We start from the raw sequence: 12,924 nt of genomic DNA on the forward strand, positions 1-12,924 counted from the left end.
AGGGACAGAGGCGCTGGAAGGCCTTGCTGTGTGGACAAGAGCACTGAAGAACGTGAACAGTTCTGTGCTTGGGGCAAATGAACCAGGTGTGATGAAGATGAAGCATCTGCTGAGGATACTATTAGAAATCTGAAACTTCTCTTCCAAACTACACCATCCCTTTCCCAAGATGGATCCCTGTAACAGCTGGACACAAAGGCCATGCCACCCAAAATAAAAGAAAGCACTGAGCAGCTTTCTAACACACCCTTGTTCTACCAGGACTTCACCAGATGGGTCAACACATCAAGTAGTTCCATGACACCCCCTTCTCACGAGGCCCTGCTGTCTGCTTCCCTGTGCAGGACAGAGGGGTAGCTCAGGAGGGACTCAGGGCATGTACCACCATTCAACACCGACAGCGCAGGAGCGGCTCCTCTGTATCCACAGTTCCACATCCACGATTCAACCAACCACAGATTCTGTGGTATTGTACCGTTTACTACGGAAAAAAATCCATGTATAGGTGGATCTGTGCAGTTCAAGGTTGTGTTGTTCAGCGCCAACTGTAATTTACTCTCAGTGCTACTTTCTTTCCTTTTTCTTCTTTTTAAAGAATCCTGTTTGTGATTTATAAGGGCAAAAGCCAGAGGTGGCACAGCCTTTTGTACATTTTGCTTGTGCACCCCAGCACAAGCAAATGCAGTTATCACTGTTTTGCCTACAGCGACACCTGCAGATCGAGAGGGAAACTGCAGGACCTATGGCCACCGAAGCGGGACCAGACACAGATAGCACCCAAGAAGCAAACCCCACCAACAGCTCTGAGAGGTGCCCGACTTAGTGATTAGGACGTTGATGCTGTTGGTTTTGCATCCCTCTCTCCTTCCACAGCACTAGTAATGTCATCAGCATTTCTGAAAGCTTCCCAGCTCCCTAGAAGTCCTTTGAGCACAGATCACTGGGTCAAGTACAATATAAACACTGCACTTTTTACAATATCTTCACTACGGATAACTCATAAACTGTGAAGCTCCTTTGCAGAGTATGTGCACCTCTCAAAGCTATCTTGTATGGACAAGGAAATTTTTGTGTACCCAAATTCTCTCATCTCTAAGGAATAAAACTGGGCACTTTGAGCACTAGGGTGGTGGCATGTGGCTTTATGTGTAAAAATCTGTAATTTTATGTATAAATGAAAATGTACACTTCAAAAACTTTAACCCACGGTTGGCAGGGCCTAGGCTGGGGACAGGGGGTTGACTCCAAAGTGTGATTTGCCTGTAGATGGAGCGAAGTTGCCATCACCACTACCTAATCCTGGGCAGAACCACCAGCAAATGGGTAGCAAGCAGGAGTAATCAGAAGTCAGCAACGTCAGACCCAGATTCTAGGTATGTAACTGGTTTTTGGACAGGGTGCCCCACAAAGGCAGTGCTTCTGTGTGGTCACCTGAAGAACAACTATCTTAAGTTATTTAATTAACAGAACTCCCAGATCTACAGTTTATAGGATAAGCAATTCTGGGCACTGACTGGAGCAACTTGGGGGGCCACAAAAGCTACAACAAAGATAAGGATGGCTTTCATGTTCCATTTCAGATCTGCCACAGAACAGCCTTTCAGATGGAACTAGAGAGATGTGGACCACAATTTCTTGTTTTGTTCATAGAAAACCAGTGAATACCTGAAGGCTGAGAAGGTTCAGTCCATGGACGCGTTGAGCCTGCAGCACCAAACTAAGGTTTCCTGGAACACACCCAAGTCTTCAGTCTATGCTTACACCACGGCAGGACTAGTAAAACTAACGCTGATACTAACCTGGATACAACTCATTGGTCCAAGAATAAAAAATAGGGTCTCTACAAGATAACAAGGCAGCTATTCTAATCTATTACTCAGGAATTAAAAACAAATCCCCCCTTTCAATAGAGTTTTTAGAAATTATAAAAAGAATGCAAAAAAATTAGTAAAGCAAAGTGTATAGTTCATTGTAGAAAAATTAGAAAAAACAGTAAGGGACAACGATGGCAATGAAAAACACTCACAATTCCACCACTATTCATAATGTATTTCCTTCTGGGCTTTTTCTCTGCATGTACAGTTAACCCCCCTTGAACAACAGGGGGTTAGGGGCACCGACCCTCCATGCAGTCGAACTTGGACTTTGAGACTCTGCAGCCTTGCCCCAACCTATCTCCACAAAGTTTATTTTCCCCCTACTCCGCATTTTATGCCACTCCAAGTTGTTCACTTTGCTTCATTAACTAGGAACTACATTCAAAGAGTCCCCAAAACAGGTTAGAGGGAGAGTGCAAGGAGAGGGAAGAACAGAAGGGAAGTTTAGTCAGAGAAGGGCCAAGGGGGAGAGAAAACCCAGGAGAGGGCAGGGAACAGTCCCATGAAAGAGGGAAGAGAGCAGATTCGCCTAAGAACAGAGCAGGCCAGGAGCAGCATGCTGTCTTTCAGACACTGCCACAGCTCATACACAAGGAGGCATCAGCTCTTCTCACCCAAACAGGGGCAGGGAAGCACCAGGAAGCAGAACTCCTGAAAAGTGAGGACAAGTACAGCACAGGGCTTGATCTAAGCCCTACCACTCATCAGCTGCATGACCCTTGGCTCATTCAATATTCACAACAGCTTCTGAGGGAGGTGCTGTTATTATCACCTCCGCTTTACAAAGGAGAAAACTGAGACACAGAGAGGTGATGCAGCTTGCCCAAGGTAATACATTTACTAAGTGGCAGGCTCTGAGGGGACTCTGGGTCCGCAGTCCCCCATTCCAGACAACCTCTTCGGGTGTACGTCAGACCAAGAGGACTGTGGGCCCATGTCCCAGCAGTTGCTCCTGCAGGGAAAAAACAGAGTCAAGACACACAGACAGGCAGGTCTCACGGGAAAGCATAACTCTATGAGCCCAGCGCTCTAACTCTGGTCTAGCTCTTTACTGGCTGTTTGACTGTGGGCAGATTATTACCTTACCCTATAGAGAGAAAAAGGAAGAATACTGAAACCAGCTGACCTCCCATCCTACACACTGTAAGGCCGTTTGCAAACATGAAGAGCTAACTAAATGCTGAAATAGAGTCAGTGTGTTACCAAGTAAGACCCACTTAGGGACAAACCCAACCACCAGATGTCAAGCAAGAAAGAGGCCACCTCTGACATAAAACTAGCGATGTTTCCTTAGGTCAGTCTCCCAAGGCAAAAGGAACAAAAGCAAAATAAACAAATAGGATGTAATCAAATTTATAAGCTTCTTCAGAGCAAAGGAAACCATAAACAAAACGAAAAGACAACCTAAGGAATGGGAGAAAATATTTGCGAACAATGCAACCAACAAGGGCTTAATTCCCAAAATATACAAATAACTCACACAACTCAATAATAAAAAAACAAATAACCCAAATGAAAACTGGGCAGAAGACCTAAATAGACATTTCTCCAAAGAAGACATACAGATGGCCAGTAGGCACGTGAAAAGATGCTCAAATCACTAATTGTTAGAGAAATGCAAATCAAAACTACAGTGAGGTATCACTTCACACAGGTCAGAATGGCCGTCATTTAAAAACTCTACAAATAACAAATGCTGGAGAAGGTGTAGAGGAAAGGGACCCTCTTGCACTGCTGGTGTGAATGTAAATTGGTGCAGCCACTATGGAGAACAGTATGGAGGTTCCTTAAACAACTAAAAATAGAGTTACCGTATGATTCAGCAATACCACTCCTGGGCATATACCCAGAGAAAACTCTAATCTGAAAATATATATGCACCCCAGTGTTCACTACAGCACTATTTACAACAGGCAAGACATGGAAGCAACATAAGTGTCCATCAACAGATGAATGGATGAAGATGTGAGATACACACACACACACACACACACACACACACACAATGGACTACTACTCAGCCATAAAAAAGAACAAAATAATGCCATTTGCAGCAACATGGATGGACCTAGAGATTATCATACTAAGTGAAGTAAGCCAGAGAAAAACAAATATCATATGATAACACTTATATATGGAATCTTAAAAAAAAAAAAAAAAAGAAGATACAAATGAACTTATATACAAAACAGAAACAGACCCACAGACACAGAAAACAAACTTATGGTTACCAAAGGGGAAAGGGAGGTGGGGATAAGTTAGGAGTCTGGGATTAGCAGATACACACTGCCATGTATAAAATCGATAACCAACAAGGACCTACTGTATAGCACAGGGAGCTATATTCAATATCTTGTCATAAACCATGATGAAAAAAAGAAAAGAAAAGAAAGAAGCCACAAAGTAGAAATTCTTACTTGGGAAGAGCTGGCGGGCTCCTTGGGACTTCAGCAGCGCCAGCATCCGCTCCTGGTGGCTCTGCCTCCCTGGCGCGGTGGGCCACTTCCTGCACGGCGTCCTGCGGGCCGGGGGGCTCCTGAGGGCCGCCTGAGTCTGTGGTGGAGTCAACCTCCACCTCCTGAACCGGGGCTGGGACTGGCTCCTGCTCGGCCGCGGCCTCCTCCCCTTCCTTCCTCCTGATCTTCTCCTCCAGCTCCTTCCTCCTCTTTTCATCATCCTGACGGGCCATGCGGTCAAAGGTTTTGAATACCTAAAATCAAACAGCAATCCTGCAATGAGTTCATCCGCCCAGTACTGTACCACACATTCTGCAGAAATACAGCAAAATCTGGTAAATAAAGAATGAAAAAGCAGTAGACTAAAAAAATGTTCCCATTGGCAAAATGGAAATGCACTTCAACTTCACCAAATGCCGCTAGGAAAACAATCTTTAAAGGGGAGATCCAAAATCAGTGGAAGTGAAACCTTTACAAGCCAAGGCTCAAAATATTTACATGCCTATGAGGCCAACTTTCAAGTCTAAATGATGCATAACTAAATGGTCTCACCTGTCATTACTTTTATAGCCCCAGAGAGCCTTGTTCAAAACGCAAAGAACACGCTGTCCTGGTACTGAGAGCTGTAAAGGCACCAACAACTCAGACGAAAGAAGAGAAGATGGGAATTAGTTGAATTTCAATCCACAAAATACAAGCCGGCTCACTGGACTGCTGCTATCTTCCCACACTGCATGGGCTGCGGGAAGGTGCGGGTCTTAGCCTGGGAATTCAACAAACATCCATGATGTGCCTACAATGTGCAAGAGGCACCCAAAATCCAAATGACAGCTCCCAACCTCGAAGAACTCCACTTTCTGGTGTGTGGATCAGTCATTAATCTTTTCGGGGCCACAGTCACACCCACAAAAGTGCTGGGACTCTCCATCCAAAAAAGTGCACAAGAAAATGGTCTTTTGTATGCACCATTCAAGGGCGTACATAACCCTGAAGTGCAGCCAGGACAGACCCAGACATGACAACTCTGACAGGAAGAGGCTGTGACCAATACATGTGATGCCATCAGAATGAGGGTGCAAACGAGCATTTCCGGTGAAAGAGAGCTAAGGAAGTTTCTTGGAAGAAGGCGCTCTGCATCAGACCTTGAATGAAAGGCACACCTTCCAGAGGGAATGACAGGAGGAAGGGTCATCAGGAGATATATCCTATGGTATCTCCTCCCGGAGACAGGAAAGCTGGGAGATCCACCTTGAAAAGTGGGTGGGAGAAGACCCTTACATTCAATCCAGCAACCTCGCTCCAAGGTATTTACCCAAAGGAGCTGAAAATATGTCCACCCAAAAACCTGTACACGGATTGTGTATAGCAACTTTATTCATAATTGCCAAAACCTGGAAGCAACCATGATATCCTTCAGCAGGTGAATGGATAAACAAATTGTGGTACATCCAGACAATGGAATATTATTCTGTGATGAAAGAAATGAGCTATTATTAAGCCATGAAAAAACATGGAAGAACCTTAAATGCATATTAGTAAAAGAAACCAATCTGAAAAGGCTACACGGTGTATGATTCCAACTATATGACACTGTGGAAAAGGCAAAATTTTAAAGACAATAAAAAGACCAGTGGTTGCCAGAGGATGCAGGGAGGGAGGTTGGAGGCAGCAGGTAGAGCGCACAGGATTTTTTTAGGGCAGTGAAAATACTTCGTGTGGTACCATAATGAGGATTACATGCCATCACACATTTGTCCAAACCCCGTAAAATGAACAGTAAGAGTGAACCCTGAAGTAAACTGTGGGTTTAGGTGACTATGATACGTCAATGTAAGTCCATCAACTGTAAGAAATGCACCACTCTGGTGGCAGCTGTTGGTATAGGGGACGCTGGGGGAGGCGGGGGTGGGCAGGGGGGACATGAGAAATCTCTGTACCTTCCCTTCCATTTCGCTCTGAACCTAAAACTACTCTAAAAAACAGTCTTAATAAAATAAAAATGTTTTAACGTGTGTAGGAGTCAGTTTCCAAAGGGCTAGAATGCAGACAAGTGCTAAATAACTGTTGCGTGCACTGGGCAGGAAGACAGAACCAAAGAAGTTACTGACTATGCCAATGTTTTTACAGACATTCTCTCAAAACCCTCGTGAAAACGCCGTGAGGAAGACAGCACTGACATTTCAAAGATAATGGAAAACTAAGCTCGGAGAGGGTAACCTGTCCAAGGTCCTGCCAGTGAAAGAAGAAAGTAAAAAATTATACAGGAAACACACCAAACACTGAAAGGAGATGTAGGCAGAGGAAGATAAGTAAAGCCCTAAGGCTAAAAACCGGAAACAATATCTCTCTCTACTTCTTCTGAGAACCTGAGCCCCTGACTCACTCCTCTTATACTCACGTCAATGACACCGGACACCAGACCCGTTGCCCTCAGAGCCATTCATCCTCCTGACGCCACACATCTTCATCTTAACTCCAGAAAACAAGCAACAGCAAGGGCTCTCTCCAAACGCCGGGGGGCTCTCTCCAAACGCCGGGGGCCTCCCTCGGACCCTGGGCCTCACGTTCCTCACTACACTGTGGTGCCCACCGCCCCTGCTTACTCAGCACCCCGCCTGCCCCCTGACTTCACCTCTCATGTCGCCACTGACCTCAGCACTCATTTCAGAATCCTGGACTGCGGAGCTGGAAGAGATGTCCCTGACCTCCAATCAACCTTCTCAACTGACAGAGAGGAGAGTGATTCTCCCAAGACTTCCCAGCAAGCTCAGAACAGATAGAGCCAGCTTTCCTGACTCTCATGGGGGGACCTCTAAGCTTGCCAAACTGGACTCCAGGATAAACACAGAGGATCCACTGATACGAATGAAACGTCATTCAAAATTATTGTTTTCTTAAAACATACTAATAAATCATGGAGTGGAATACAATTTCTACATGCATCTTTCCTGCTGAGGGTCTGGCAAGCTGTACATTCAGACTGTGCAAGCCCTAAGAATTAGCAGGAAAAGTCTGAGAAGGCTTAAACCTCATCAACAGCCCATACCCCAAAATATCAACGGAGAACTTTTGGGTTCCAGAACTGAGTACCCCAATACTCCCATCCAAACCCTCTTTGCCTGAGTTCTGAAGAGACCCCCAAGCACCCCACTGCCAAATGCCTCTGTGGATAAAAGAACAGCTCCCCAGGACTTACCCTGATCTACCCAACCAAAATACCCAGGGAATATCTGCTCTTTTAAAGTTCCTTGGGCAATACTGATGATTCAGAACCACTTTAAAAAAACACTACACCCCTCCTAACCATCTGCTGGAAACTGTCCCCCTTGGTTTCCCTGAAACTTACTGCCCTGCCCACTTCCCTCCATCCCCCTCCCACTCACACAGCCTCTTCCTTCTCCCACCCCTTCTCTGGGATCCTTCCCCAAAGGGCTATCCTCCACCTTCAGTTCCTCTCCTTCAAACCACTCAGATTCCTCTACCTCCCTTAAAATCCAGCCCCACAATTCAACAGCCTGTGGGAAGGGACTTCTGCCTGCAATCTCCAATTCAACTAAGCTTCTTCCCCTAAACTCAGGTGACAGTTCAGTGAATGCATTATCATTATTACAGTGCCCAGGTTTGAAACCCTGGATCACCTCTGGCCCATCCCAACCCTCTCTCTGCCCTGCTCTCCACCTCCACTTTATTAAACTGTTCACCAAGTCTTAACCTTAAGGGTGTCTGAAACATGGTAGGTGTCTTACATGAATTACCTGTCAGTTCACCTGTAAAACAAGGGAAAAGACCAACCTTTCAGGTTGTGTTAGAAATAAATAACATCCTAGAATGTAAATTACATAACAACTGGTACATACTAGGTGCTCAGTAAATGTTCCTTTCTCCTTTACATCTTTTCTGCAAAAGATCACCCGAGACAGGGGCTTCCCTGGTGGCGCAGTGGTTGAGAGTCCGCCTGCCGATGCAGGGGACGCGGGTTCGTGCCCCGGTCCGGGAAGATCCCACATGCCGCGGAGCGGCTGGGCCCGTGAGCCACGGCCGCTGAGCCTGCGCGTCCGGAGCCTGCGCTCCGCAACGGGAGAGGCCACAGTGAGAGGCCCCAGTACCGCAAAAAAAAAAAAAAAAAAAAAAAAATCACCCTAGACAAAAGTGTTCCCAACCTACAATGGATTTGCTAAATAATAGAACAGAAAGATCTGGAATCCGAAAAATGAAGTTTTGAGTTCCAGCTCTATGATGAGTTTCATCAAATCACCTAACCTTGCTGAACTGGCACCCTCATCTGCCACATAAAATTCAACCTTATCTATTTCACAGTCTTCCATGAAAGCATTAATTTGACATAAGGGCCTCCTAAAAACCATCTCTGACACACAGCTCTCTGATCACTCAGATGGCACCTAACAACTACAAGGGTGAGGAACAGCCTTAAGTCTTGAAATTGAATACCACCCTCACTCCTCACCTGACCATGTTATCTTTGGTAGTTAAACATTGTAAACTTCTGTTTCTTCATGCAGGCACTGAGGAAAATACCTGACCAACCTGCAGCTTGTAGCAAGTCTTCAGAAGATGAACATTTGAAATCACTTCATAAACTGTAAAACGCTACAGAACCGTAGGAGGTTATCACCAGCATTTCTACCTTCTCAGGTTCCTAGAAACAGGCTCAATGCTTGACTGAGTACCATCTTTCAATCCCATCCAAGTCCCACCTCTTCGAGTAGCACTGACGTATATACACTACCAAATGTAAAATAGAGAGCTAGTGGGAAGCAGCTGCATCGCACGGGGAGATCAGCTCGGTGCTTTGTGACCACCTAGAGGGGTGGGATAGGGAGGGTGGGAGGGAGACACAGGAGGGAGGGGATATGGGGATATATGTATACATATAGCTGATTCACTTTGTTATACAGCAGAAACTAACACAACATTGTAAAGCAATTATACTCCAATAAAGATGTTAAAAAAAAAAGTCCCACCTCCTCTATAAAACTTTTCTCCATTTCCAAACCATCATTTCTATTCCTTTCCTTCCAGTGGGCTCTGTCACATAATTGGCCTTGCATGGTTCTCTGTTACTGTATTTTACCTCCTTAACTAGAGCATAAGTATCCCAAGGAGAGAGACCATTATTTAACCATCTGCATTACCAGTGTATCTCCAATGCTTCTGGCAGCTGAGAGTATAAATACATTCAGTACATAAACTCTTGGTTATTACATTCCAAGTACCCTGTCAACGTCAGTGAATAAGTATTACTAGTACCTCAAACAGACAATAAACTTAACCTGGGATGTACAGATATATGTTCAAATGTAAACTTATTAAGTACTACTATGACTGTCTTTGACCTGAAAAGTCACACTTCGAACAGGGGGACCACACCCATCAATCACACAGTCTCCCTTCCACGTCCAGTCGTCGCAGTTCTGGGGTGCAGGTGTCCGTGCTGCCGCCCGTTCCCCCGTCTAGCCTGCACTATTTTTATTCTCTGACTGGCAGGCCCCGGCACCTCGAAGGGGGTTACACGCTGCGGGAGCTAACCCTGGCCCTGAGCGTCGATGTACTACTTCTGATATCCAAGTGCACCCGGTCGTACCAGGCTGCTCGAGAGCCAGCCCCTCTCGCACGGAAGGAGTAAACTGATACCTGATACCCCAAGAGCATGTCTGCTGAAGCCGCGGCCCCAGGAGGCTGGTCCGGGGCAGCGCCAGAGGATGAACTGAGGCCGGCAGCGAACGGAGCGGCGGTCTCACAGGGGTCTGGGCTCCCGGAGAGTCGGGGACTACGGGGGCGCGCTCGCTGGGGCGGGGTCGGGGCTCCCACGGCCTCCCCCCACCGCGAGCTTCCCGCCGGCCGCGCATTACCTGCAGCACCAGAGCCTGCGCGGCCCCCGGCGGGAAGCCCATGCGATCCGACGGGTGGCGCAGCAGGCGGTAGAAGTCCGTCTTGCGGTAGAGGAAGCCGAAGAGCACACGCAGAAAGTCCTGAACGTTGCCCACGTGCTGCAGGATGCCCAACAGGGCCTGGTCGTACAGCTCCGCCGCCCCGGGCTCCATGGCGTCGCTGGCCGGAGGAAAGCTCACTCACGGCGGGCGCGGCCCGGACGCCGGTCTGGGCCCACTTCCGGTGCGCTGTGATTAGGGCTCCGGCAGCCAGCTCGCCCGTGAAACTTCCGGTCCGCGCTAGTTCGCCCCAGCGGTAGGGCTCGGCTGGGCTGAGTTTGAGCCGACTTGACGCGGGCCCCGCTCCCACCGCCCCTGGCTTCCCGAGCGGTCTCGCAGAGGAGCGGACGTGGGCCCATAAACGCAAGAAAGCCCGGAGCTGCGGGACTGAGGGCGCCTAGTGGCCATGCTGGCAACGGACGGAAGACGTGTAGCGCGGGCAAGTGTTACGTGAGCCTCGCTTTTGTCACGTGGTCTTTGGGTTGTGTTCCCAACTGGGTGTCCCGAGCCCCAGGCGGGACGGCGGGAGCCTTTTGCTGGCGCGTCAGAAGAGGAAATGCGAGCGCTTGCGGGTGGTGTCTGTCCTGTTGATGACGGAGCCGTGGGTGAAATGCAAGGTGAAGTGCATAGATACAAAAAGACAAGAATGTAAAGTGAGTGCATGCACAAATATTAAATGGAAAGAGCTAGGCGCAGAGTAGAGAATCTGGCGTGCCATCCTGTGAAATATACACATACGTATGTATTTGTGTGTAGTATATACATTGTATGCGTAGTATACACCCAGCGTGTATACGTGTCCTAAGTGTCGGTCAAAGCATAATCTTAAACTAAAAATATAACACTCATACAAATATATAATGAACACGTGAAACATTTATACATTTTAAGTAAAGTAACCAGTGATATGAGATAGCTAGTTTGGAGAAGCTTTTGGAGAAACTGGATATTTATCAACACTTTGAGAAAATAGAGTAAGATTGCTAGGTGGGATATGAAGCTGGCTGGTGTCCTACAGAATGATGTAGATTATCTTTTCCAGTGGATAGAAATGATTTGCATCTCTACTGGCCTAAAATCTACACGTTAACATATATCTTCATAGTGCATGGGTGCTAATGAATTGTAAATAATGGCAAACTCAGATAAATTGCCCTAGAGCAGTGGTTTTGAAACTTTCTGGACCTAGGACCCATTTATTGGGAATTCCCTGGCAGTCCGGTGGTTAGAACTCTGAGCTCTCACTGCCGAGGGCCCAGGTTCAATCCCTGGTCAGGGAACTAAGATCCCACATTTCGTGAGGCGTGGCCAAAAGAAAAAGAAAAAAAAAGGACCCATTTTCACTCTTAAGATTTATTGAAGACTCCAGAGAGTCTTCAATATTTTATGTAGATTATGCTTATCGGTAGTTACCACATTGGAAATTAAAACTGAGAAAATTTTTAAATATTTCTTTATGCATTCTAATAACCATAAAAAACACATTACGTATTAACATATTTTTATGAAGAAATAATGTTCTTCAAAACAGTAAAAGTTTATGAGAAACATAGCATCCTTTTAAATTTTGCAAATCTCTTTACTATCTAGCTAATTGAAGACAGCAAGATTCTCTCATCTGCTACATTCACTGCATTGCAATATGTTGCCTTGATTGAAGTATAAGAAACCCAGTCTTGGGGCTTCTCTGGTGGCACAGTGGTTGAGAGTCCGCCTGCCGATGCAGGGGACACGGGTTCGTGCCCCGGTCCGGGAAGATCCCACGTGCTGCGGAGCGGCTGGGCCCATGAGCCATGGCCGCTGAGCCTGCGCGTCCGGAGCCTGTGCTCCGCAACGGGAGAGACCACGACAGTGAGAGGCCCGCGTACCGCAAAAAAAAGAAAAAAAAAACAAACCCAGTCTCATACAAATAGTAGTTTGTCTTTTTAAATAAATGTGAGTATTATTCTTGGAAACTACACCAAAATTCGACAGATTGTAGTTTCTCAGTGGTTAGTTGCAATATGGAAGCTGAAAACCCAATCAATAAATGTTTCCTACTTTGTCACATTAATACCCATTGGTCTATCCTATACTTTGAATGGAACTTTGTTCGTTCACAATCTAGCCCCCGTACACCCAGGGCAAGGAGAGACCGAAGAAAGAGGCAAACCACTTCAGATTGGTAGGCGGCAGGTTTAATAAGCAAGGGAAGTAACTTACAAGGCTTGCCTGGGCAGCCACTCTGCCAGAATCTTAAAAGTTTATACAGAAGCCTTAACTGGGTTCAGTCACCTACACTGACTGGATGGTCTCATCAACACCTTACTCTCTCAAGGCTGTTTCCCTGAAAACAGCTCCCACTGTGGGAATGGTAGGCAGAGCGTACATTACAAGGACAGCAGAAGGGGTGAGGGGTCTCCTATTGCCTGGGTCCAGCTGGAGGGTCAACCAGGGATAGTGTTCTCTTGATTACCCGCCCCCAACAATCTTTTTTACACACGATTTTGTAACACCAGAATGGAAGGAAGAATGTGACGCAAGAATCTAACTGTATTAAAAATGTACGAAACAGCCTCTCTGAAAGGGGTGGTAGAAGAAGATGCTGACCTAAGTAACTTTGGAAATGAATGGTGTCTGGAAGACTAAAGGCTAAAGGAACTG

General features: G+C 46.5%; 1 protein-coding gene across 1 annotated transcript in view; it reads right to left on the reverse strand.

The window, feature by feature from the left end:
- The window catches only part of NUDCD3 (NudC domain containing 3), a 72,863-nt gene extending 62,427 nt beyond the window's left edge, over positions 1–10,436 (reverse strand). The window contains exons 1-2 of the mRNA XM_082662118.1: positions 10,204–10,436; positions 4,295–4,587 (exon numbers count right to left, since the gene is read on the reverse strand). Of these exons, the coding sequence (XP_082518244.1) occupies positions 4,295–4,587; positions 10,204–10,395 (485 nt within the window). The 5' untranslated portion in view covers positions 10,396–10,436. The remainder of the gene's footprint in view (positions 1–4,294; positions 4,588–10,203) is intronic.
- Positions 10,437–12,924: the final 2,488 nt, after the last annotated feature.

The sequence above is a fragment of the Grampus griseus genome, assembly GCF_964374135.1.
Source record: "Grampus griseus genome assembly, chromosome: 9".
Taxonomy (NCBI): domain Eukaryota; kingdom Metazoa; phylum Chordata; class Mammalia; order Artiodactyla; family Delphinidae; genus Grampus; species Grampus griseus.